The 24215-nt window shown below is 40.7% G+C and overlaps 1 protein-coding gene across 5 annotated transcripts; it reads left to right on the top strand.

Moving 5' to 3' along the window:
• Window positions 1–505: 505 nt before the first annotated feature.
• cracr2aa (calcium release activated channel regulator 2Aa) lies at window positions 506–24137 on the top strand. Of its 5 annotated transcripts, XM_037107720.1 has the most exons (19): window positions 13897–14011; window positions 14492–14648; window positions 15107–15286; window positions 15529–15640; window positions 15736–15913; window positions 17010–17156; window positions 17388–17478; window positions 17606–17701; window positions 18768–18955; window positions 19206–19277; window positions 19980–20025; window positions 20148–20227; window positions 20333–20675; window positions 20933–21065; window positions 21615–21696; window positions 22085–22199; window positions 22553–22654; window positions 23000–23076; window positions 23863–24137. In XM_037107720.1, exons 5-19 carry the CDS (start codon window positions 15777–15779, stop codon window positions 23948–23950), a joined length of 1797 nt encoding a protein of 598 aa, XP_036963615.1. In that variant the 5' UTR covers window positions 13897–14011; window positions 14492–14648; window positions 15107–15286; window positions 15529–15640; window positions 15736–15776; the 3' UTR covers window positions 23951–24137. The 5 variants fall into 5 exon arrangements, with proteins under 5 accessions (XP_036963612.1, XP_036963611.1, XP_036963613.1 ...); XM_037107717.1 differs by lacking the exons at window positions 14492–14648; window positions 15107–15286 and adding an exon at window positions 506–765 and having other exon boundaries at window positions 13611–14011; XM_037107716.1 differs by lacking the exons at window positions 14492–14648; window positions 15107–15286 and adding an exon at window positions 9564–9726 and having other exon boundaries at window positions 13611–14011.
• Window positions 24138–24215: the final 78 nt, after the last annotated feature.

Raw genomic sequence — 24215 nt, 5'->3', positions numbered from 1 at the left:
GACCTTTAGAAGTCAGAGCTTCTTTTAACCCCCTGCGGACAGCAGAGAGTCTCTGCGGCTGCTCAGCTATGTGCGTTGTGCTCTCCGGTGTACGGACTATGTGAAAAAGATTGTGTTTTGGCAGGAGTGCTGACCGAGGGCCAGGCTGGAAAGTATCAGAAGGAGCCCGGCTGTGGAAAAGAAGCCGTAGCTCCAAACTGAAGCCCCTTATCCCTCGAGGAGGATACAGTTCTCACCACACTCTTATGCTGTGGAGCTTCAGGGTGATATTAAACTTATTGAGGGGGCTTTGAAACCAATTATTTTATGGCATTTCTCACAGGGGAAAGTTAGATGTGATGTTTTCCTGCCGCTATTACAAAGCACTCTAACTAGAATCATGAAATACGACATGGCACATTTAAGCAATCCAATTGCATATTTACTTTCAAGGTAAGACCAGCTTTCTTTTGTATTTTTGTATATAAAACATGCATCTCCACAGCAACGAAACATAACACAAATACAAAGGTGTCCAGGGGCTCCGTTGCATCTTTTTACTAGTACTATCATAACTTTCGGTCCAGCTTTACTACTGCATTAACTCCTCTGATCATTTCATATTTATTTATTGACTGAAAAATGTCTGTTAAGACATATAAAAGACTTAAATCTTGGAGCAGGTCTGCGCACTGGCTTTCTCATTTCGGCGTCTGGAAACCACAGTTGGATTCGGCCACAAGAGGAAGTATTTATCGTTCCCGAGAAGAGGCAGGATTGAAAGAGGTATCAGTGATACACGATAATGTTATATGCCTTTACAGAAACCACAGAGGAAAAACATTTACTCATTCGTTTGTTTATTTATTTATATAATCAAGCTATTTCTGAGAAACAGTGCATAATAATGAACATTACTGTGAATATGCCAGAATCAAAAGACCAAAAGACTAGTTTTCATTCTGCAGCACCGGGCCATGTGTAGAGTTGTCAGGATGAAGACATGGGAGGCAATAAAGGCAGAGTAGATTATGCTGCAAGACAAAGACAAAGACATGGACATGACACGTCCATTTGAATGCCTTTACTGTTTTTCTCCAAAGCTGACATATGATCAAGCATTGAGTTGCTATGGAGCTTATGTTAGCAAACTGCAGATATGCGGCAACCTTTGCGTTCATTTTGCAGCCATCCATCCAGCATTTGCTCTCCTTCAGCCCTTGTTTCTGTCTCCAGTAACTCATGACAAAAGTATTTGGCTTTTTTAGCAGCTAAATGCTCTTGACCAGCTAGTTGCTAATTTTGTCCGCCTGCTGTTTGGTGCTCCGTGGGTTTTTTTTTTTTTTTTTTTTTTGCTGTTGTTGCAGGAAACAGCTGCCTGTTGCGGCAGCAGATGACGCCAAACCAAAAGTTGAGTTTCAGACAAAAACAAAACAATCAGGCCGGGCTAAAAGTTGATGTGAGGCTCTGCAGCCAACGCGATAATTCTCTGGGGGTTCATCATTATGAGCGACCTCTTTCACACACAATTCGTGTGATCTTGTTTTAAGATAAAGCTTGATTATAGTTGCTTTCACATCAGAACCAAGATGAATCAAATGATTGTTAAAGCTAGCATATTACAGATTATTAGCTCCAGTTAAAATCGTGGCACGTTGGGCTCTATTTCTCTCGGGCTGTTTCTTGTAAAACAATTTAACTTGCGTGTCATCGCTAATTCCTGCAAGCGCTTTCATACTCCGACGTCAGCAGTGAGGCGATCGAGGCCTCCTGGTTCAGTCTGCACTTTCACTCTCTGAGCACGAGCAGCTTCTAAACTATTTATTTTGGCTAAGAGTTGCAAAGCAGTATATTTAAGAAAAAAATGCTGAACTTCTGAGCAGCTTGTCACTTTAATTTCATTCCTGTGCTGAACACAGAAAAAACGACAGATTTTTAACACTGTACTCACAAACACCCTATCTTAAGGCGAGGGCTGTCGCTTCCTGGGGTTTTGTTGACCAAATAGCATGTGCTGCTACACACAGACACATCTGACACACTGCTGACTATAGGGGAACTTTCGCAACCGTTTCAAGATGTGCAGTGCAGCCTGAGGTATACTCAGATTTCTATATTGACATGCACTTTACTTCATCTTATTCACCTCCTCAAGTGTTTCCTTTTAACACATACTTTACTTTGCACCAATGTGGTTTTGATCTATTCATCCCTGAGACCCTATCAAATTCTTTGACTCTCCTTGATAGACTCTGAGATAATTCATGTTATATTAAAGTTATAGATATTGCCAACCAAAGACAGATCTCAAGCGAATTTACTACAGTAAGTTCACTTTGAAACAGACAATGAGAGCCAGGCATGAGAAAGAAAAAGGGTCAGTTTCATAAATCAATCATATGTTTATGGTCGCGCCTGTAAAGAACACGAGGGAGCTGGAATGTATTTTTACCATCTTGCATATTGCCCTGTATAACACGGATGTAGGCCGCTTTGACACGGGGGGAGGCCAGCTATTCCAAGAAGTCGAAGGTTGAGTTTGGGTTGATAGAATGTAAGTAGATGTTAAGACACTTTTATTACCGGGCACACGTAAATTCAGGGGCCAGCATGCGTGCAAAAATGTGTTTAATTGCTTTATAACAACATTGTATTTGGATGAAGTTATAAAATGTGCTGCACCGCCAGCTCTGAGCACATGTTTCATTTCACTTATCCACCTACTGCCTGTTGTATTTTATCAGTCACTACGACTGATAGACAACTGTGGGGGGACCTGTCAGATTTCCATTTTATTACAAAGGAAAACCTCTGATGTCATCTTACGCTTTGGCTCGGAACCATCACCTTTCCATTCGCAACCGGGCAGTGGACCACAGATGAGGGAAAATGGTCGGAAACATGCTGTGGACATAAGTGACTGTAGCAGATGAGCCAGGGAAGACTGGATATTTGATTTCATGAGGAGAAGAGAGCGAGAGAGTCATAAACAGTACCTGCAACCTGTTTTTGCTTTTATTTACTACATTTCTGCGGAAAAGCGTAGCTAACCGAAATAACAACTTCAAACTTTTCCTCAGCAAAAAATGCTCAAGGAGGGCGTATTCCTTAGCCTTGACCTTTCCCTAATGGCGATGCAGTTTTATTCTGGTCTCCTTGGTTTGACAGCAAAAAGTTTGCTCCACCTTAGCAACAGTTGCAGACAGTTTATCTTAAAGCAGGGCTATGGCGTGATTGAAATAACACCCGCAACCCATTTCTGCAAGCAGCATTTATCTTGAAGCTGTGCAGGCCAGAAAATTGGCCCTTGTTTTTTTTCCTTGGAGTACAGAATTTGACTCCTGTGGGTTGTAAAAAGGGGACTTGTGAAAGCCTGAGCCAAATAAAAGATAAAAAGATAATGTTTTCACTTGCGCAGGTTACGGAGGTGGCTGAAAGTAAAGCAGCTGGGACACATGTTTTCAAACACCACGTTTGCGAAGTAACTATGGAAATGATTCTGCAAGGCTCACGTGTTCTTTTATGAAATAAAAAGCAGTTTGGCGAAGGTCTTAACGTCAATGCGCTCCTTCAGATTGCAGCTCATCAGGCTGGAATCAGCTTTGTCAGCTTAAGGATATTATTAGCAAGGCACAGAAAATGAAAATATCATTAGGTTAAAGATATAACATGTGAGTAATATGCATGTTCAAACCAAGAGAAATCCACAAGTTTACTTAAAGTTAGTGTGCGGTTTTATAAGGTAGCCTGTTGCTGGTAATTCGGAGGCGTGATGGAGTGAGGAAGGAAGTCGCAAATTAGAGTAAAAGTAACGTGAATGTTTGTGACTGAGTCGCAGTTAATTTTCATCAGCAGTGGTGGTTGTTTTTTATGGTGCTGACCATGGGATTATTAGTGTTGATTTGCACCAAACAGCCAGATTATTCAACAGTACTAATACTAACATAAGATAGTGAGCAACAGCGTGAATGGAGGGTGTGTGTTTGTGTGTGTGTGTGTCTGTCTGTGTTTGCATTCAGATCAGTCACTGAACTCAAGACTTGCCCTTCCTCTCCCTGTAATGTTAGGTTCATTAAGTAAAGTACTTCAGCTAAGGAGTGGTGGAGCCTGCAGCCCCGTGGGACCACCATGTTGAGCACTAATGTAGAGGAGGTGTGACTGCCAATCTGTCTGAGGGTCTGCTCATGAGGAGGTTTAATATCCAATTGCAAAGTGTGCCACTCGAGCCCGGTGTGTTTAGTTTTCCAATCAGCATCATGGGTGAGATTGTATCAGATGCTGAGCTGAAGTCAACAAACAGCTTTCTGATGTAGCTGTGATAACTGAGTGGAGGGCAGTGGATACAGCATCCTCTGCGGATCTGTCACTTCTGAATGCATACTGGCAAGGGAGCAAGCATGAGCGGACGTTGTCTTTGATGTGCTGGAGAACCAGTTTCTCAAAACAGACAAGACAGCGCAGACTTTCAAGGTAAATGGTGGCTGTCTTGAGGTGATCAAATCACTATCTTTGCAAGACTTGGATCTAGATGTTCCACCTGCTTCCATTCAGTCAGATATTTAAATGTGACGCTCTTAAAAAAAAGCAACTAGTTGTATTTCCAAAGGTGCCATACAAACATACCAGTCCGACTCTATAATTAATTTATTACGTATTTACGCATTTGCTTTACTGGTCCTTCAGGTGACAGAATCTGAAGGCAAGCTGCAAAGACGATGAGAGAATCTCTCGAGGTGCACAAGCGCAGTGAGATAATTGGAAAGTCAGTGTGGTCAGCGTTTACACATGAAGGAACCCATGAAACAATGGAAAACACATGTTCCCATATTCCTTTGGGGAAGGGCCTATGGCATTTGGCACTTACATGCAATCATGTCTGATGGCTCTAAATTCAATTTCAAGGGGGAATGGAAATCCCTGATGCAAATGTGCAGTAAGTATGAGTGCGGATATTAAACACTGGTGACCGTAACAGCTTCTCTAATCAATTGGAGGTAATGTGTTCATCATAATTGAATCCGCAGAGGCTTAAAGGGATGGATGTGTGACGCCACAATGGCCAGCTTTGGGAACTTCCATTTATGTCACACATCAGACTAAATGCTCTGGCCCTCGCTGTATCCGCAGCCGTCCTGTAATCTGAGCATTCAATAGCTTGTCTTGCACAATAAGTCTTTGTGTGATAAGAAGCGATGGCAGCAGCCTGTTTGCCTTGCATGCACACCGCCGCATTGCTCTCAACTTGGCGACAGTCAGGGGCCAGGTTGCCACATGAGTGCGCACCAGCCAACACCACATCCTTGGAAAGTAAGTCACGCTGGTCAGATCTATCATCGCTGCAATGTAAATATGGTTAAAAATAGCCGAATGCAGAGGCAGAACATGGAGGATGGAGTTTGTTTGCAACAGAAGTATGCCACTTGTGGTGTTTTTACTGTAACAGCAAATTAATCATAACTCCCAGACAACATCTTAAAAGCACATCAACATTTTCCACAGCATATTTACCCTTCCAGTAAACCAGTGTAAGAAGCAATTCCATGTCTTGTGAAAATAATTCCTTCTCACACAAGATACAATGAATGAACACCACGTTTGAGTCTTTTCCTTCTTTTGCAGAAATGTGCAGACAAAGGGTGGAGGAACCTGGATCACCCATTCATGAAATCATTTCTAGTTCTCAGCAGCGATAAATTAACCATGACATACTCTGTCTCAATATCCAGAGCTCATTAGTGTTTTTGGGGGGCAAATTAAGTCCACAGGTGCTGAGCCGGAATCTTTCACTGTCTTAATCTACTTAAGAGTGCCACCTAGAGGCTCTTGTGAGGAGGTAAAAGCCCGATGGAGGATCTTTTTTAAGGAAATTATTAGCAAGAGATTATAGGAAAAAAATAGACAATTAGAAGAAAGTCATTTTGGGGCTGAGAGAGACTATTGCCAGTGAACCGTAAGAAAAGGGGCACTGAAGTAAATGAAGCCTGAGTGCCAGTTGGGAATCCCTGGCTGAAAATAAGAGCAGACCCACTGCATCATAGCCGTCAGAAATGTTCTAAATTTGGAGGCCCTGTAGGTGACAACAACCCTTCAAAGTAGGTCTGACCCACATGAGAGTTTTCAATTGTTTATCCAGACTGCGGGGGCGCAATGACAAAAGATCAAGCCCTCCTCACAAACTTTTACAGTCTTTCTGCCGTGGCACAAAAATGTGAATGAGTTCTTCAGCTTTCCCTGGCACATAGTCAGAGACTGAAAGCACAAAAGATCACTTATAGACTACCAAAACCCCAAACCCCAGAGCCACAAAGATAAACAGTGATACAGCAAGAGGCCCGTGGATTTAGAATGGAGGAACTGTCGGTGTGCACCGCCAGTGGCATATCTCTGATCATAGCCACATAGCGTGATCCTAGAGGCACTAAAAAAGACCACTAAAGCAATGCCACAGATGAGTCCAAGCCCCCGACCACACACCCTCCCATACTCTGAGATGCAGAGCGGAACGAGCCTCTCCAAGTGTGATGTCAGTCCTTCCAAGGTCTTAAACCAGAGCACAGTGACACTGGCTGCATACCCGAGCTGTGTCTCTCTATTCTCTCTCTGGTCACTGCGCTCTGGTTCTCCTCTCTGCTGCTTGAAATGGCTCCCAGTGGTCCTGTAGTAGTGGATATCTGCTACAATTTAGAGTGTGGTTGTATTTTTTTCCGATCCCCATGTGAGTCTCATTGATATTGGGGTGGAAGGAAGCCTGAGAAGACAATGAATAGGGTTGTGTGAAGCAGGTAATTGTCCTCTACGGTAGCCATCATCATCACCGTAATTAAAACACAGTGAGATCAAATTCAGAATTCTCACGTTCCCACAACCGTTTCCCTCCTGTTATCTGTTTACTCGCGCAAGGAATAGCCGCTCTTCCAAGGATCATTACTCAGTGTCTCAAAGTGTAAACACATCTGGCTCCGAAATCTCAACTGGAACATCGCTCCGCATGCATCCGTTCACTGCAAATCAGCCTTTTCAAAAACAGCTTGAAGAGGAGACAGTCAAAGCTCGAGGGCCCTCATCACCGCCGCCACACATGTGGAACATCCATGAAGTTTCAGTCCCTGAAGTGGGAAGCTGCACCAGAAGTGGGCTGGGAGAGTTTTTACACCTGCTTGGCTGCGGTGCAGAGGAGCAGACACATTTTTATGGTCGATTATGAGAAGTTCCCCCTGCAGATTAGACCCACTTGTTATAAGACTGGGTCCAAGCTTCCAAGCTCATCTGTACAATTTATTAGCATATATCTGTCCGGATGGACACTATAAAACCTGCTACAGTTTGCTGGAAGGTCAATAAGTGTGATATTAACTTAAGAAGCAGCTGATTTAACACAGGTTTGCTGGTTTATAGCGGAAGAAGTGGTGTCAGAATGCTGTTTATTTAATTTCGAAGAATTCATAGGAGGGCCTATACTGCCCTCATATGATCACCACCGGTATTACAAGTGTACGACAATTAAACGTCTCCCAGTTATTAACACATAACAGTTTACAGTATCTGATGAGGAATAATGTTCCATTGTTGATGTTTGCCTGCCAACAATGATCAACACAAAGCAGTTTGAGCTTAAAAAAACAAACTAACTAACAAACAAAAAAACAATAGACAGTGCAAGAAATATTGAAGGGCCAGATATGGACGTTTGTCTACATGTTTAATGAAGATTTGTATTTTACTGTAGTTCTATAATAATTTTGCTACTCATGTCTGACAGCAGCTGCCACCGAGCTGCAGTCTATTAATTGATAATTTCATTCATTCATTCATTCATTCATTCATTCATTCATTCAGTCTGTCAGTCTGTCAGTCTATCAGTGTCACAACTATTTATTTAGCAATTTTGTTTTTTTCCCCTATATTTAGCTCTTTACTCAAAAATCAATTGGTAATAATATTCAAATTTTTGGCAAAAAAAATATAATTCCCTTTCTGAAGTGTGCATTGATGGCTATAGTGAATTATTATTACCCAATAACATATTAAGTTTAAGTTGGGGTACACTGGGATACAATAATCTATGGTTTGTCTCTTTTAACTATCTATAGTGAAATTACTTGTGCTGATTCCAGTTTTATCTATTTATGTTATTATGGGGAAGGGGTTAGAGTTCTTTTTTTTTTTCAGTTACTTACTGGGTAAAGTCCTACGTTTAAAATGTAACTTAATCATCTAAGTCAAAGTAGGCAAATATTATCAGCGACATGCACTTCAATTCAAATAGTTTTACAAAAATATCAGAAATAAATTGTTCCTGTAATCATCATATCCTCTTCATATATGTTTTGCATGAAAAATATTGTTAAGTTAATTAACTACCCAGCCACAACTCAATGCTGCATACACATTAACACATGATGGTAACAAAACTATATCCTAATATTTACAAGAGAAGAACAAAAAGTAGTACCATCATGTCCAATATGTGATATGTTCACAGGAGTAAACACACACCTGTTACTAACAGCACTGATGATGGCTCTGTTGTATTCAAGCGTCTTAGTGAATCATGACTGTGTGAAAGTGCGTCAGCACACACCATACCAGGAACCTGAAACTGAGGTCAGCCATTCATTTCGTGAAATGTCTTCCACGTCATAGGTCAATAAATGTCTCAAGAACATTTTGCTGATAAAACTTTTACCGTACACTTTTACTTGAGTAACTTTGTAATGCAGGGCTTGTACTTGCAATGGAACATTGTCATACCGTAATGTCATTTTTATAGTGACTGTATCTCACTTAAGTATGTCAGCTTCAGAATCCTAAACTAAGCTCAGTGACACAGCTTGTTGACATGCAACCCGTCAACAGAACACAGGCATCGTTTATGATATTAGTTCCACCTGTGGGTTTTCTGCTATGAATTGCCAAAGTCTCCTATGAAAGAAAAAAAAGAAAGTCCTTCTGATTACTTCTTGACAACAACAACAACAACAACAACAACAGTCTCATACTATACTGACTTCATAATGGAACTTATGACTGGATGTATGTCTGTGTCAAAGACTGTATGTCTACATACCAGTGTGCAGCAGGCTTATGTAATGTATGATACCAGAGTAACTTGTAATATTGTACACAGGTACAACATGGATCATGTCAACTGTCTCTCACTGACCACCAAGAACAACAATAGCTCTGTCTATTCTTGTACTGTGTAGACTATCATGAAATTAGGCTTGATCATTTTTTAAAATAAATTAGGCTGCTATCATCAGACATCACTGAATATGTTCCAGAATGTAAATATTACCTGTGCTTTTAATTGAGGAATAATGAAACACACTTAAGTCCACAAATAGATTTTGAGTGCTGATATTATTATCATTTAGGCTGCCTGTGTTTGTAGCCTATAATATAATCTGTAAAATAAACCAGGTTATTAATTTAGTTTTCATTTCAGGTTGTTTTGGATTCGAGAAAAAAAAAAACATGCTACTGACAGGGACAAGAAAGAAAGAAAGAGAAAGGAGGAAGAGGAGGGGGCGTTTCTCACTGCAGGCGGACTTCCTTGTTGGCGTTGCTATGGATACCCACGATGACTTTGTTAAGCCCCTCCCTCTAAGTTTGCTCCGTCAGTGCAAACTTGCGGTCGCACCAGTTGACTGACTTGTACACACTGAGCTTTACTACAGGGGGGCAAGGCTGACTCTGACCAAGTCAGTGAATTCCTGCGACCTGAATTTCGCCTTTCATTCAGCGGTATGTAGCTATCTTTTGTTCCCCAGCAGCCCGCTAGCTGACCTAACGGTGCAGCGTAGAGCACTGTAAAGTTAGTTAGCTTAATGAGCCTGGCTGTCTGCTCTTTGTTGCTGTTAGCCCAACTTCAACTTCTAGACTTTACAGCTCTGCTATCACTTGGCTGCTTTGGGAAGCTATCGTGAGCATGGTTAATGAGAAAGTTAGACTACTGCATTTACTGCAGTGTCAAGGAGGCTTTTTCTGTCTCAGGAAGTTTCATAATGAAAGAAAGTGTGCCTACAGGGAAGGAAGTGAAATGTTTTATATTGTTACACGTGTGAAACTGGAGCCTGTTGTGCTCACCACAAGCCTACCCTCTTCTTTTAGCACTTTGTTTACATACAGCATTCTCTTGCGGGATTATTTTATTTTATTTATTTATTTATTTAATGACGTGATGATGTAACAGTAATGTACTTGACAGATGTAGCTGGTGTTGGCAAGGTAAACTGGAGTTGATTGATTGGTGATGACTGATTGTTTTTAGGGTTATTTGTGGAGATGGTCATTACCTCTCTCCAGGAAGTGGAGTGGAAGTTAACTTGGTGACTTGACCTGTTATACTTGAAATACCATCAGCCTGTCAGAGTCACGTGATTCTGCAAGTATTTGGGCAATCCCCAGTACCCTGTGAAATCCACCTGTCGCCAGATTTGGTTGTTCTTTTGGCTGGCTATCAAACAAGTTTGAATCAATGAAAGAATTGAAAAAATTCCATTCTATGAGGAATTACAATCACAAGCAGGACAATACAAATCTTTTTTTATACAGCTTCTTCTTTTTTTTTTTTTCAGCTCTGTAAATTTTCATTCCGTCTGGGCACATCCACACTGCATCTACACATCTCTACAAAAATAAAAAATAAAAATATTTAAAAAATCTACATATGGCCCAGGGAATTATCTCAGCTAAATTTCTCTCTTCAGTTTTGTCTGAGACACTTTAAACCAACTATATTTAACTGCAGAACTTATACTCACTGTGCCTCTTATAGATCTGTGCCAGACTACACTATGTCAGACCGTTGACATTGTTGATTGAGGCTTTTTGACCATCACGTATTTGTCATTTGTTAGTGGCTTTGTGACATTGTTTCGAGGTCGGTGCAAAATAAGCAAAAGAACCCTCTTTTGCAGAACTCCGTTGTGGTCCCGACACAAACCACAAGCTAAATTAGTCTCTCTGTAGTTCTGACGTCAGTGTCTGCTTAAAATGTAGCTTATGAGCTTCTCATGCACTAAGACCTTATGGCCATGCATGCACAACACACTATATATGCAGTGTTTGAAATAATATCCAAATGTCATACTAGATATCCTGTTAAAATATTAAGTTGATAAAAGTGAAACTCACCCCTAAGTATAGTACTTTAATAAAAGTCTGACAGATAATGATATTAAAGTACTCAACTATCAAAACTGATTTTCTTGGATTAAGTATATGTAAGTGTCAAAAGTGGGTGTAAAAGTAAATTATACATAGCACATAAGCAGAGTTGGTAAGTGTAACAGGGCAGTAACACTTACTGTACCTGTTAAAGAGTTTAATCAGTGATATTTAAGTAATTTGATTTGATTACCTGGTTACAGAATGGTGTCATTCCTTTTTTTTGGTATCCTAATTACATAATCCCATTACATATTATTCCATTACTCCCCAAGCCTGCATGTACATACTATTGGTCTAGTTTTTTTTTTTTTTTTTTTTTTTTTCGTGGTTACAAATAAAATAAAATAATCTCAAAATGTCCTTCTTCGGCCCTGAGGCAGCGTGCAATCTGTTAAGTAACTTCTAACTAACGTTATGAAACAAGTGGAGTGGAGTGTAAGTAAAAAGTAGTAGCAATACTTGCTGCTGTAATACTTGTATTGTGTTTCAGTACACTACTTGATTCCATTACTGGTGCTATGTATACTTATATCCATACGTGTATATATATATATATATATATATATATATATATATATATATATATATATATATATATATATATATATATACTCATGCAAATAGAATGCATGACAACATGTACAAATACAGTATATTAACATATATGTATACATACATTCCAGTCTAGACTGCTTCTTAGTTAATCTCTGTTGCTTTAAACACTGTATCAGTTTCTTGCTTGATCTTATTCTGCTTAGCAGGTAGTAAGAGCTGTAGCTCTAACAGTTGTCCCATGTCAAACCCTAGAACAGATAAGGTAACTGTATGCAAAGCAGTGAGCTCCAGCATTTAAAAGTCAGGTACCACGAAAATGACAAGAGACACATTGTACTTCTGTCATTGTGTTTCCTAAATGTCTAAGTGATTGCAATTTAGTGCAAGTTGGACCAGAGATCAATTTAGAGTTAAATCATGACTCAGATGTGGTCTTTGGACAAAATGTCTTTTCCATCCGTGTGTTTTTCTCATCTGATGGCCTCTTGCGTTAGGTCGCTGGCCACCTGTCTTAACACACTTACCAAGTTTTAACAAAGGAGCCATAAACCTTCCCACGGCTTCTTGCCAGAAGGATCATCTGCAAAGATCACGGAAGTTCATGTATTATCTTGTGTCTGGGGGCAAAAACACTACATCACTCTTTCCAAACAGCAGTTCACCTTAGTTCCCTTTCTTATTTCCTTTCTCGTGCTTCAGCTTTATGCGTTGCTCACTGTGGGTTGGTGCTGTTCCCCACGAGGTTTTTCATGCTTGCAATATGTTGTGCAGTGTTTTACAGGCATGACTTATTCAGAAATAGCAAACATTACATAAAAAGCATGGCACTGTTTAGAAGTGTTGAGATAAATAAGATGTTTACACCTATTTTAATGCACCTCTCTGAAAACCACATATTAATAAACACATTTTCTAACATAGCCTTATGTAAATGTTGAAATACCAACAGTAAAATAACATTTTCAATAAAAAACACTTCAGAGAGATTTATGGAGTGCTGTTAGAGCGAGTGTGGGTATGTGTGTCTGTGTGTGTATGATGGCTCTGACCCTGCATTCTCTTCTGCCCTTCTACCTGTCTACATGCATGTCTATTTCCTGTCTGTTTGTCTTCTACCAGTCCCACATATCTACATTTGCGTGGGTCAACACACACACACACACACACACACACACACACACACACGCACACACACACACACACTCTTGACAACCCTGTCTGATGTCTTTCTGTGTTCAGGAATCGACTGAGCCAACTCAAAACAACCTCTGGAAGGCAGTCTTCCAAACCAGTGCACACAGAACTGCAGTCGGCATGAAACTAAAGGAGTTATATCAGTCAATATTCCCTCCTTGTCATACCACAACTTTTCCTCAGTTCTGGGTTTACTTGTCAGAAGATATTAGTCTCAAAAAAAGGCCATCATAGCTGAAGTAAAGCAGAGGAGCAGCAGGTTTTTTTTTTTAGGTGTATGACACACAGGAAGACATGTTTTAACAGTCATACATTTAAATTGGACGGATGATATGAGTTAGAGAATAGCAGAGAGAGAGATAAAGAACATGTAAAACACTGACAAGTCTCCGGGTTTTTTTTTTTAAAAACTTCTCTGTGATTGTGTAACTAATTACAACTAAATGAAGGTGTTATTTAAAAATAAATTGTCTGAGGTCTGTTCTTTCAATCCATAGGTGTTATCAAGTTTTTAATGTGCTTCAGACAATGGTGAATTATTTTTCTTTGTCTTTGAAGATTCCCTTTTATAGACTTGCTTTACATTTTGTTCACATTTTTTTTCAAATGCCCTTCATACATTTATAATAACATTTTTTCTCCTGTCTTTATTGGGCAAGGGGCTGTACTCATTTAAAGTGAAGCCTCTCCTTCTGTCTCCCTCCTAGGTTTCATCGACTTATTAAAGAGGTGGTTGCTAAGAGATGACAATCGGTGACATTGGTGAGAGCCTCTGATGCAGAGCAGCCTGAAGCTCGACTTCTCCAGGATCTCTTCCCTCCACACCTCCATCTGTACCTGGCTCATGTGAAGGACGCGGGAAAGCACTCTCAGATCAACAGGCTCGCAAAACACCATGGCAGCTTTTACTGCTCCGTGTGCCCCTACCAGTACCTCGACCAGCACAGGAGTGGCCCGAACTGCATGGAAAAGGCAAGGAGACAGCGTAGAGGCGGGTGCGTGCGAGAACGGGGACATGGGACAAAACACTATCCTGGAGAAAACTCACGAGTTCTTCCAGATGTGCGACATCGAGAACAAGGGCTTTATCTCCCGGCGTGACATGCAGGTAAGGACGCTGCTGTGACTGGGCTTTAAAAGTAGTGTAACGACTGACTTTTATTGCATCAAAGTAATTGAAATAAAAGGAATGTAATGGTTTATGTCAGCATAGAAATATTATATATTTACTGCCACAGAAAATAATCTAAAAAAAATTGTGACTAACTTTAATCACCTTCGGGGACACGTAGTCTACAAGGCTGTATGGACTGTTATATTAGTGACAACAGGGTACGGGGCATCACATTCACATTTTCATCATTTTTAGAGGCAGCAACTCTTTAATGCAGGGGAAGTCTGTGCACCCGTTAATGAGGCTGAGCACAGCACAGAGAGGACATATGCGCCTTATTCAAAGCAACATAAAAGAGACTGAGACACAGAGAGCCAGGCGGAAGCTTTGTCATGCAACTCCTCCACTCACATTATTGTGCAAATTCACTTGCCCCTCATTGTCATCTCTGCTGCGTTTAATCCTTTGATGAAGCACTTGTAGGCTCTCGCTCCGGGGAGAATAAATACATATAGAGGCAAGGCTTTGATCTGGTGTTTTGGATAATGGGCTGGATATTAAATGAGGAGCAAGACAGCGGTCCATCGGCACTGAAGAGTACAATCTGTCCTTAAAGCGGACCTTGATACTGGTAGGAATATTTGTCATACACTTTCTGTACATCCTTCAGAGCTGATCTGACAAGCTTAATGCTTAAAGCTTACATTTATTCCCACTCTTGAGTCACAATATTTTCACAGTGTAAGAAAACGTTTGACACCATGGCCACCAACATGCTTAGGTTTACAGTTCTGCTGTTTGTCGACATGTGGGATATGTTCAGCCCTGATAACACACTTTACAAGAACAGCTGACGGCGTTACACAGATGCCACCCGTTCACTGTCCCTCCCCTGGATTGTGTGGGTGGTGTCTGTCAACACTGAAGGCAGTGTAAACACACGTGAAAACCATGCTGCATACAGAGGTGTGGCTGTGTTGGTTTTTCTTGTAAATTGTCCAGCAATTACTGTCTTGTTTTTTTGGCCAGTTCTCACTCTACCATGCCCCACTCCTCCCGTCTCACATTGTGTCTCTGTCTACTTAAAAGATTCTGTCGAAGGGCTCTTAATAATCTCACTTGAGCCAGCGTCTTTTCCGGTGGAGTTGCCCAGCGGTCAATCATTGAAGTACGCAGCTGCCCTGGGAAGGTCCCACGTGTTGATGCTATTCCCTGTATGAGTGAGAAAGACTGTTGCTGGGGATGAAGCCTGTCCATTAAGCATTCTAGGTTAGAATTGGACAAATAAAGCAGTCATTTGCACTCTTGCATCCTGTGTAATTATGGTCAATTTAGTCTAATTTTGTATAAGAATATCTGTGAAAGAAACGCCCACTCTACCATAGCACATGATAACAACTGAACAAATGACTGTCCTGAGTTAAGAATAGCAATTGCTGCAACAGTATAGTTAATGTCCTTGAGGTTTTGTTCTTGGCAATAGCAGCTGTGTTTTGTGTCTTGTTAAATAGAGGCTGAACGATGGGCTCCCTCTCAGTGCGGAGGAGTTGGAGAACGTGTTTGATACCCTTGATTCCGACGGCAATGGATTCCTCACCCTCGACGAGTTCTCCTCTGGCTTTAGTATGTTTATAGTCTGTTTCTACTTGAAACGATAATATCACTAGTAGGTGTAATGTGATGTCTCGATTGTGCCCTTAAGCTTTTGATTTTCCTAGGTGAGTTTTTATGCGGCCAGAAGATTTCTGTAAAGGAAGGCATGGAGGAGAAAATCCCAGCAGAGGTCCTGTACCAGAGCCAGTGGGAGGAGAGCATGGCAAGAGGAGATGAGGATGAAGAGGAGAAACACTTCAGCATGCTTATGGAGAGCCTCGGGGCCAACAGTGTCTTTGAGGAGTGAGTGCTTTATGTGTATGTGCGTGTTTGTGATTACAGGGTGTGTTGTTAGGGGAACTTCATATCTTTGCACATTTTGTCCAAACCCACCTTTAGGTACACACTATATTTTAAGTGACTAAGCCTGAGACTGTTATCAGCTGTGCAAACCTAACAAGAGTTGGAAGTTTCCACTCTCAAGCAAAACTGTTTCTGTGCTCCCACTCTGGCCAATTTGTGCTCTGCCTCTCTATATTAGAGTGGGACTTTTCAGATATTCAAGACCTTGTAATAGGAGTTTGTGTTTGTTTGATACATATAGATGTTGCAGTAAACACTGGGTTTGTGAAGGAGCATTGCATTGGTATTTCACTGTCATAAGTAACAGTAGTTGAGGTCTATTTACACATTGCTTTGTTAGACTTGATTAAATGCGTAACCAGACTCACCTTTAACAAACACCTCCAGCTCAATTACAGTAAACAGCTGTCGAGGTGGATGCCAAAATTTCACATCCTATTGGCTTCCATGTACCTGCTCATGTGGCCAGTAAGTCTTCCAGGGATTTATTTGACTTTGCCTACCTTATCATTGCTTGGGTACTTGATATTGTTTCCTGTGGAAAAATAATTACATAATTATTTGTCTATAATCCTGAAGGAAAATTGAGCATCACTCTTTGCATACCAAAATATTCACAGTGCACTGTACAGACTGCCTAATGCAATAACAATAGAAGGGTTAGGCAGAAGAATCGAAAAATATAATAATAATGATAATAATAACTATGACAGAGGAAAGCAGTACTGGCAATAGCAGCAATAGCATTGAAATTAATACTGGCAGTATACTTTGCTGTAATAATAAATGGATCTCAAGGTAAAGAACATCATGTCCTTGTAAAAGCCACTATAAGCTGGTACCTGAGCTGCTGTCTGTAGGTATGTGGTTGTGTTAGGTTGTTGCTGTGCTAGAATTTCACCCATGTCCTCGCCACATTTTTTCTATTCATCTGCTTAAAAAAGACTAATGAAACCTCATGTGAATGACTGCAGATTTCAAAACTGACTTTGACGCTGCTTTCGGTTACACTTACATCTACATTTTGTGCCATCAGTCGTGCTGAGGTGCGCAGTTTGTGGGCCCAGCTGCGCCGGGATGAGCCACAACTTTTATCCAATTTTGAGGACTTCCTGGCCAGAGTGACAGCCCAGATCCTAGAAGCCAACCAGGAGAAGAGGGACATGGAGAGCGCTCTCAAAAGGTCCTTTTGAGGTTTCTACTAAGGAGCATTTGGCTGAGCTCTTAAGTGGCCTATAATTAGTGTGTGCCTATCATTTAAAGAGGCTGTTTCCATCTTGTAATCATTATGCTTTATTATCAAACACTATACTATTCTATTTAAATGTGTTGATCTACGTAGTTATTTTTCATCCATGTTGGGAGGTACATACAGAGCACAGGCCACTATCACATCTGAATTTTCTCCGCACAGGAAAGCAGCAACACACGATGATGAGATCCAGCGTCTTTATGAGGAAATGGAGCTGCAAATAAAAAATGAAAAAGACAGAATTGTGCTGCAGGTACAAACCTCTTCTGGTGATGTCAATCTTTTCCTCTTTGTTGCTAATTCTATAAAATACCATATATATATTCTTCTTACACATCACCATCTCTCTCGTACCACCCTGTTTTCTCCCGACACTGAAGGACTATGAGCGCTTCCTGTCTCGCAGTCAAGACATGGAGCTGCAGCTGTCCAGTAAGGAGAAGGAGTTGGAGAAGCTCTTTCAGAAGCAGAGACGGGTGAGTGAGAGGTAGCAAAAGGATTTCCCCCAGAGTGCATTGCGACATTCACATTCTGTTGGAAAGACTTTACAAACACACAGATGTCCCACAGGGAAATGTAGCTGTCAGGGTAACAACATGAGAGACACGTTAAACAAGATGACAGAATGCTATGAAAAACAACAGTGTTGATACACAAACATACTCATTTAGCACAGTCCAACTATCCTGAGAGCAGATTTGCATAGCAGCATTAACCTCAAATACTCAGCTCTATAGAGCTGTTAATTTGTCAGTTCTATCAAATACAATCTAATCAATGTTTCCCCAGTGAGCTTCCTCTGCAGCAGCACCAGCAGCAGCTTTTGTTGATGGATGTTAATAGGTCATCACACATCTATTTACAGACTTGCACTCAGGCTTTTAAGGCTAATTAGTGAACAGAAATTAAGTCTGGTCATGCCAACAAGGACTTTTCCTCTCTTTACAGCTCCTTAGCACCTCTAATTAATCTATCAGCTGTTTAGCAGGTTTCCTGTTAATGGAAACATTGTCTATACAGTTCATACAGGCTGACACAGTGTCTACAGCATTTAGTATGGCTATGCTCACTACTGTACTGCACAAGTCAATGGAACTGAAAAGATATTTAGAGGCAGTCAACTGTTCCAGGTATTGTTTCTTCACATTCATGCTATGACACTGGGTTAAACAGGTCACTACATTTAACAGCTGTGCGTTCTAAGAGCTGTATGTACAACAGTAGGGGTCACTAGAGTCAGACATTTTTGTTTTTATACACATAATTGGGCCCAGTCCTTGTGTAGGGCACCATGACACACATTTAATTTTTTACCAAATAAATCCCAGGTTGTCTGATCAAAAGTGTGAGAGATCAAAATGAAAGCCGAGTTCAAAGAAGTGTGTGGTGTGACCCGCATCCACCAATACTTATGTAATAATTTAGTATTGACTACTCAGTGCTCATGGGTCGGAACGTGAACATGTTGATGCTCGTCGTGGCTTTTGTGATCCCATCGCAACTTAATTTCTAGTTGTAATCCTTTCTTCATTTTGTTTCCAGTTGGAGCATCAGTGCAAGGAGCTTCATAGTGAGCAACACGAGACCAAGGTGGAGAACGTGAAGCTGAAGCAGACGAATGATGAGTTGATGCGGGAGCTGGAGAACACCAGCCAAGAGCTGATCTTGGCGCAGGAGCAGCTGAGTGCGCTGCAGGATCAGTCCACACGGCTTCATGAGGAGAAGGAGATGTGAGTTGGAGCTCTCAGTTGGCCTCTCAGTGTCTCATCTCCTGCTCATTGGTCAAGATGCAGTCACATGTTGTTGCTGCAAAGTAAAAGACACATAATGTCAATCTGTTATAACTGACATTTTTGTCATTTTGCCAACAAACTAAATTTTGATGTTTCTTGTTGTTAAACTTTTAAACTACGATAATCATTAACATCACATCTCTGACTGTCAAGGTAATAATGGTAATTACATTGTTGTTCAACACAGGGAAATATACAGAGTGACTGAGGGACTGAATCGAGAGCGAGCAAGCCTACTTAAACAACTGGACCTTCTGAGGTATGGATCTGGAGGTACAGCTGAACTGACCCTCGTTTGATGAAAAATTACCACAATACTCAAACATAGATATCACTCTTGTGATTTAAAATCACTGATAAATTTCACTCTTGTTGTCTTGTTTAGTCAACAAGTGAAGAATTGAAACAGAACTGTCTGTTAATTTGTCTACTTTGAGAACAGTAATTTTGTCACTTTTCTGCTGCTGCTCATTGGTTTGGTGGACTTATGTCATAAGTTACAAAACAGAATTTCATATCTCAGTCAGTAATTCACCTCTTTCTAGTGGAGTGATCACAGTGCAAATGATTACTAATGATTACTGATTACTAGTATTTGAGCTCAAAAGATATTTAGATTGAAGATTCATTTAGCACGTAATGTTCTTTTTAGCAATGCTGGGCTTATCCGTCAATTTGCAGTAATTCTACCTGTGATCTGTAACAGCCATCTTCTGTCTGTTTGATTGATATATCATGATTAGCCAAGAACAGACTTTTACCGATAAACCTCAGGGAAAGAAGGATGTTTTTAAACCATCGTGGCTAGAAAACAGCTTATCAACCAAGCATTATTGAAATGATTAACGACTCTGTCCAGTGTCTAGTTAAACAATGTTGAATATGGTGGAAAAACTCATCATATGAAAAGACTTAAGTTTGTCACTCTGTCTTTAATATCTTAATTTCTTTGTGTGTCTAGGGAAATTAACAAACATTTAAGGGATGAAAGGGACATGTGTTATCAGGTATGTCCTCTTTTTTTCATAGATTAAAGGAATAGTATTTACCAGAGCCACCCCCAGATTCAGATTGAACCTTGGATGTCCTGCTGCAATCTGAATTAAAGCTTCATGTTTTATTTTCCCAGAAACCAAAGAAAACACCAGGTCTGAGGCAGAGGCCTTTAATCAGCGAAGTAAAGCACACAAACACAAATGTCTTCAAAAGGTGAATATCACAAAGTGACACATTAAAAACAAGCTTATACAGGAAGCATTTTCTTGTTTCCATCAGCACTGCAGTTTAAGCTCTAATGATAATTTTTAACTGCAGTGAAGATGAAGAGGATGTTACCACAAGCTCTGTGGGGCAGAACCTCACCAATGGGCCGATCCGGGCCTCCTGCAAAAGAGGGCACCTCCAGAGAATCATCTCCATCGAGGAGGACCACCTCCCGCATTTGCTCCAGGATGACTGCCAGGTCCAAACCCCGCTGAGGGAGTGTAGAGAGGCAGAGGATGCCTCAGACATTGAGGACAATATAGACTTGGTGATGAGCGATATTTACCCGCATGCATCAGCAGCCCAGCAACAACTATTGAAAGAAACTGGGGAGAAACGGGTGACCCCCACATCTCCTAGGGGTCAGCCTGTTGGCAAGGAGACCAGCATAAATGTAAGCATGTGGACATCCAGTGATGTACTGTTAAAAAGCATGGTGGACATAGACTTACCTTTAATTTTGTAACCAGAATTTAAAGATAACAAGAGTGCAATGAATATACTTTTTTTTAAATTGCAAAATCTCCTCTCTTGAATTTTTCAGTGACATTGATGTGTTGTAGCCTCCCTCTCACAAAGCGGAGTAAGCCACTTGAAAAAAACTCTTAACCTTCCTTTTACCCCTTGCAACTATGATTCGTGTTCCCTCAGGATGAAGGTGGTCCCTCGCCGCCCGACCGCCTCTTCAAGATCGTCCTGGTGGGGAACTCCAGTGTCGGAAAGACCTGCTTACTTAGACGATTTTGTGACGACTCCTTCCACCCTGGCACCTCTGCCACTGTGGGTACGTACCTGATAGTTGTACTTACTTGTGAGTTCCTGCGAGGAAAGGCAACAGCACACCCAGCACTGTGGTTGACCTCAGGCTCTGCATGTGTTTGCTTACAATATGCCGAAGTGTCAGCAGTGAAAATACAGGCTCTAAGACTGTATAAAACCTGTGATGTGGCTCATCAATACAAAAGACTGTGATAAGTATGTTTATAACATATGCTGTTGTCTCCTTACCATACAATGCAGTATGACTCACAATAAGGTTTATAATGTAATCACTTAACATTCACATAATGATAACTATTGTGTTTATACAGTGGTATATGATCTTGTTCAATTCCTTCCGTTACTCTGAGTGTTACTTTTCAGTTATCCACATTTGTATTGTATTACTTCAGATAGGGCAACTGTAACATCGATTCAGGCCAATATATAGATTTGTATGCTGCATATAAGTTCACATGTATCAGGTGATATGTTCTGTGTTGTTGAAACAGTACACAGAACACTATATTAAAACAGACTGTGCCGACTAACACGTTCTTGTCTGTATGTGCAGGTATTGATTACAGTGTAAAGACGATAACTGTGGACAACAGCCAGGTGGCACTGCAGATGTGGGATACGGCGGGACAAGAGAGGTGAGGCATCAGCACAAAAAATGTTCACAGTGTAGACATTATATACAAAAGTCTTTACTGTACTCTAACACTACACCTACTCTAACTCCACCAAGCGAGTGTTTTTGAATTCTTAGAAATTCCATTACATCAAGCTGTTTCCTTGTTTCGTGTAAAACTTGAAACACTTCCCATTTTCTCTCTTCATTTTGCAACAGACTTACAGTAAAACCAAGAGTTTCAGTGTCTTAAACTAAATTCACCTCAAATTTTCATTTGAAAAGATGATTCCTGTATTTTTGTACAAAATAAGTACAGTCAAGAGTTTTCTGATTTTTGAAGTACCAGTGAACACACAACACTGCCTCTTTTTGTCTGCTTCCTCCTCCTCCTCCACCACCACCTACAGGTATCGAAGCATCACCAAGCAATTCTTTCGCAAGGCCGACGGTGTGGTTGTGATGTATGACATCACAGCCCAGCAGAGCTTCACAGCCGTCAGACAGTGGCTGACAAGTGTAAAGGTAAGACAGAAACAGTCACACTGTGCTGCACATATTTCACAGAACTTTCACAGAACTTTGTTTACGTTTGTGTTTCTGTGTAGTTATTGCTTGTCTTTCATTCCCGACAGCAGCAACTTTATAAGAAAAAGTTAAAATGATTGTCACTGTATTAATATGTAGAAGATGTCAGACAGATAAAGGTCAGTTACTGAATTTGTTTACATGCTTCTTGACACTGCAGGCTGGTTCCCACCAGGGAACCAACAGCAACAGAGAACCAACAGCAACAGAGAAGCTGGTGGCCTGGCCATTTAAAAACAAACTTTCCAAAGATGAGTTTCTCTGAGTCTGTATTCTTTGTTCTTTCACAGGAGAGTGCAGGCGAGGACATTCCAATCATGCTCTTGGGAAACAAAACGGACAAGGAGATGGAGAGACAAGTTCAGAAAGGAGTGGGGGAAAGACTTGCCAAGGTCTGTCTGTATTGTCAACTAATCTGAAGGTTCCTAGTGGACATATTCGTGTCGACGTCACTTTTATGTATGTTTGTTTAATAAAACAAAGAGACTTGATTATGTAATAGAGTATTTATGTGTTGTGATTCTGGGCTTTATTTGAACATTTGTCTTTTCTTAGTTTTTGTTCCTCTAATCCCTGTGCTTTCGTTTCTATGGTGACCATGTGAGCTAATATTGTAACATGAGCAATGTTTTTTCTTTTTTCTCTGTGCTTTTTCATCTATTAGTACAGAACTCACTTTTCTTGATAAGCCTCTAATGATCATTTTCAGCCATATTCATCATTTGCCTCTTTTTCAGGACTGCCAAATGACTTTCTATGAGTGCAGTGCTTGTTCGGGACACAATGTGGTGGAGTCCATGGTTCATTTAGCCAGGTGAGCAACAATAATAGCCTTTGTCGAGCAAACAGGGAAACAAAGAGACAATAATTGTGTTATGACTAATTATGGAGCGCCTGTCTGCTTGAACAGCTTTCAAAGTGGGATTATGTCTGCACTGAAACAAGGCATATCACACGGAGCCAAATGTTTTGTAATTTCTGTTGGAGGCTCAGAGGACTTTTTCTTATCAGCCGTTTCAGGGGAACACAACAGACAGCTTGAGTAAAAACAATGCGAAGCGCACAATCGAATTGTGTTAAACATACTTTGTCTCCTTTGTGTGAGAACGTCCGTTATTTCCTTCATTTCAGTTCAAGGTGTTCAGTTAAAATGTGCTGCAATGTGCTTTCATTTTTTTTTTACATCAGAGCACCTGGAACCTTATCTAATCAGTTTACGGAATTGCCCTGATGTCACACAAACAACATTGAAAGACATATCATAAAATGTTCCTGCTGGGCTAATTTTGTCCACCGTGTTTCTTTGTTGGCAGCTTTGATATCTACCAAACAAAGACATCTCAGACGAACTGCTTGTTTTTAATAAACTCTCTGTAGTCTGTGGTCCAATGAACAAATTAGGTCTCCAACCTAACATCAGTAGTATTATTGTTGCTATTAATGAAAGCATCAAACACACATTTTAGATGAATGACAAGTATACACAACGTAAACACGAAAAGAACCGGATGATATCATGAATAAATATTGTGATCAAGCATTTCAGTCGTGTGTCCTGTCACAGCTGGTTCATTTGTCTGTGCCTCATTCTTTCCCCCAGACTTCTGAAAGAGCAGGAGGACAGAGAGAAGGAGAAGACGGTCCAGCTGGTCAGCGGCACCTCAGATAAGAAGAGATCCTGCTGCTAGTAGTTAAACCGTAACACGTATATAGTAGCACTACCCTTTACAAACACACACAATGCGACGTGATGGTGTGACCACATGTGCCACAGAGGACCAGTATTCTTTATGTCAGCACAGCCGCTTCACACACACAGTCTTCCTTCCACTTTGTAGCACATCAGAATAAATGCTGTATTCGTGTTGTCAAGTGTCACTGATGTTATTGCACTATTATAAACTACTCTGTCCTTTTTTCAGATCGCAAATGACCTCTTTTACAATTTTAGGA

This window comes from Acanthopagrus latus, chromosome 8, assembly GCF_904848185.1.
Source record: "Acanthopagrus latus isolate v.2019 chromosome 8, fAcaLat1.1, whole genome shotgun sequence".
In the NCBI taxonomy this organism is placed as follows: Eukaryota; Metazoa; Chordata; class Actinopteri; order Spariformes; family Sparidae; genus Acanthopagrus; species Acanthopagrus latus.
Note: the sequence above shows the minus strand (reverse complement) of the source record. Positions and strands in the feature narration are given on the sequence as shown.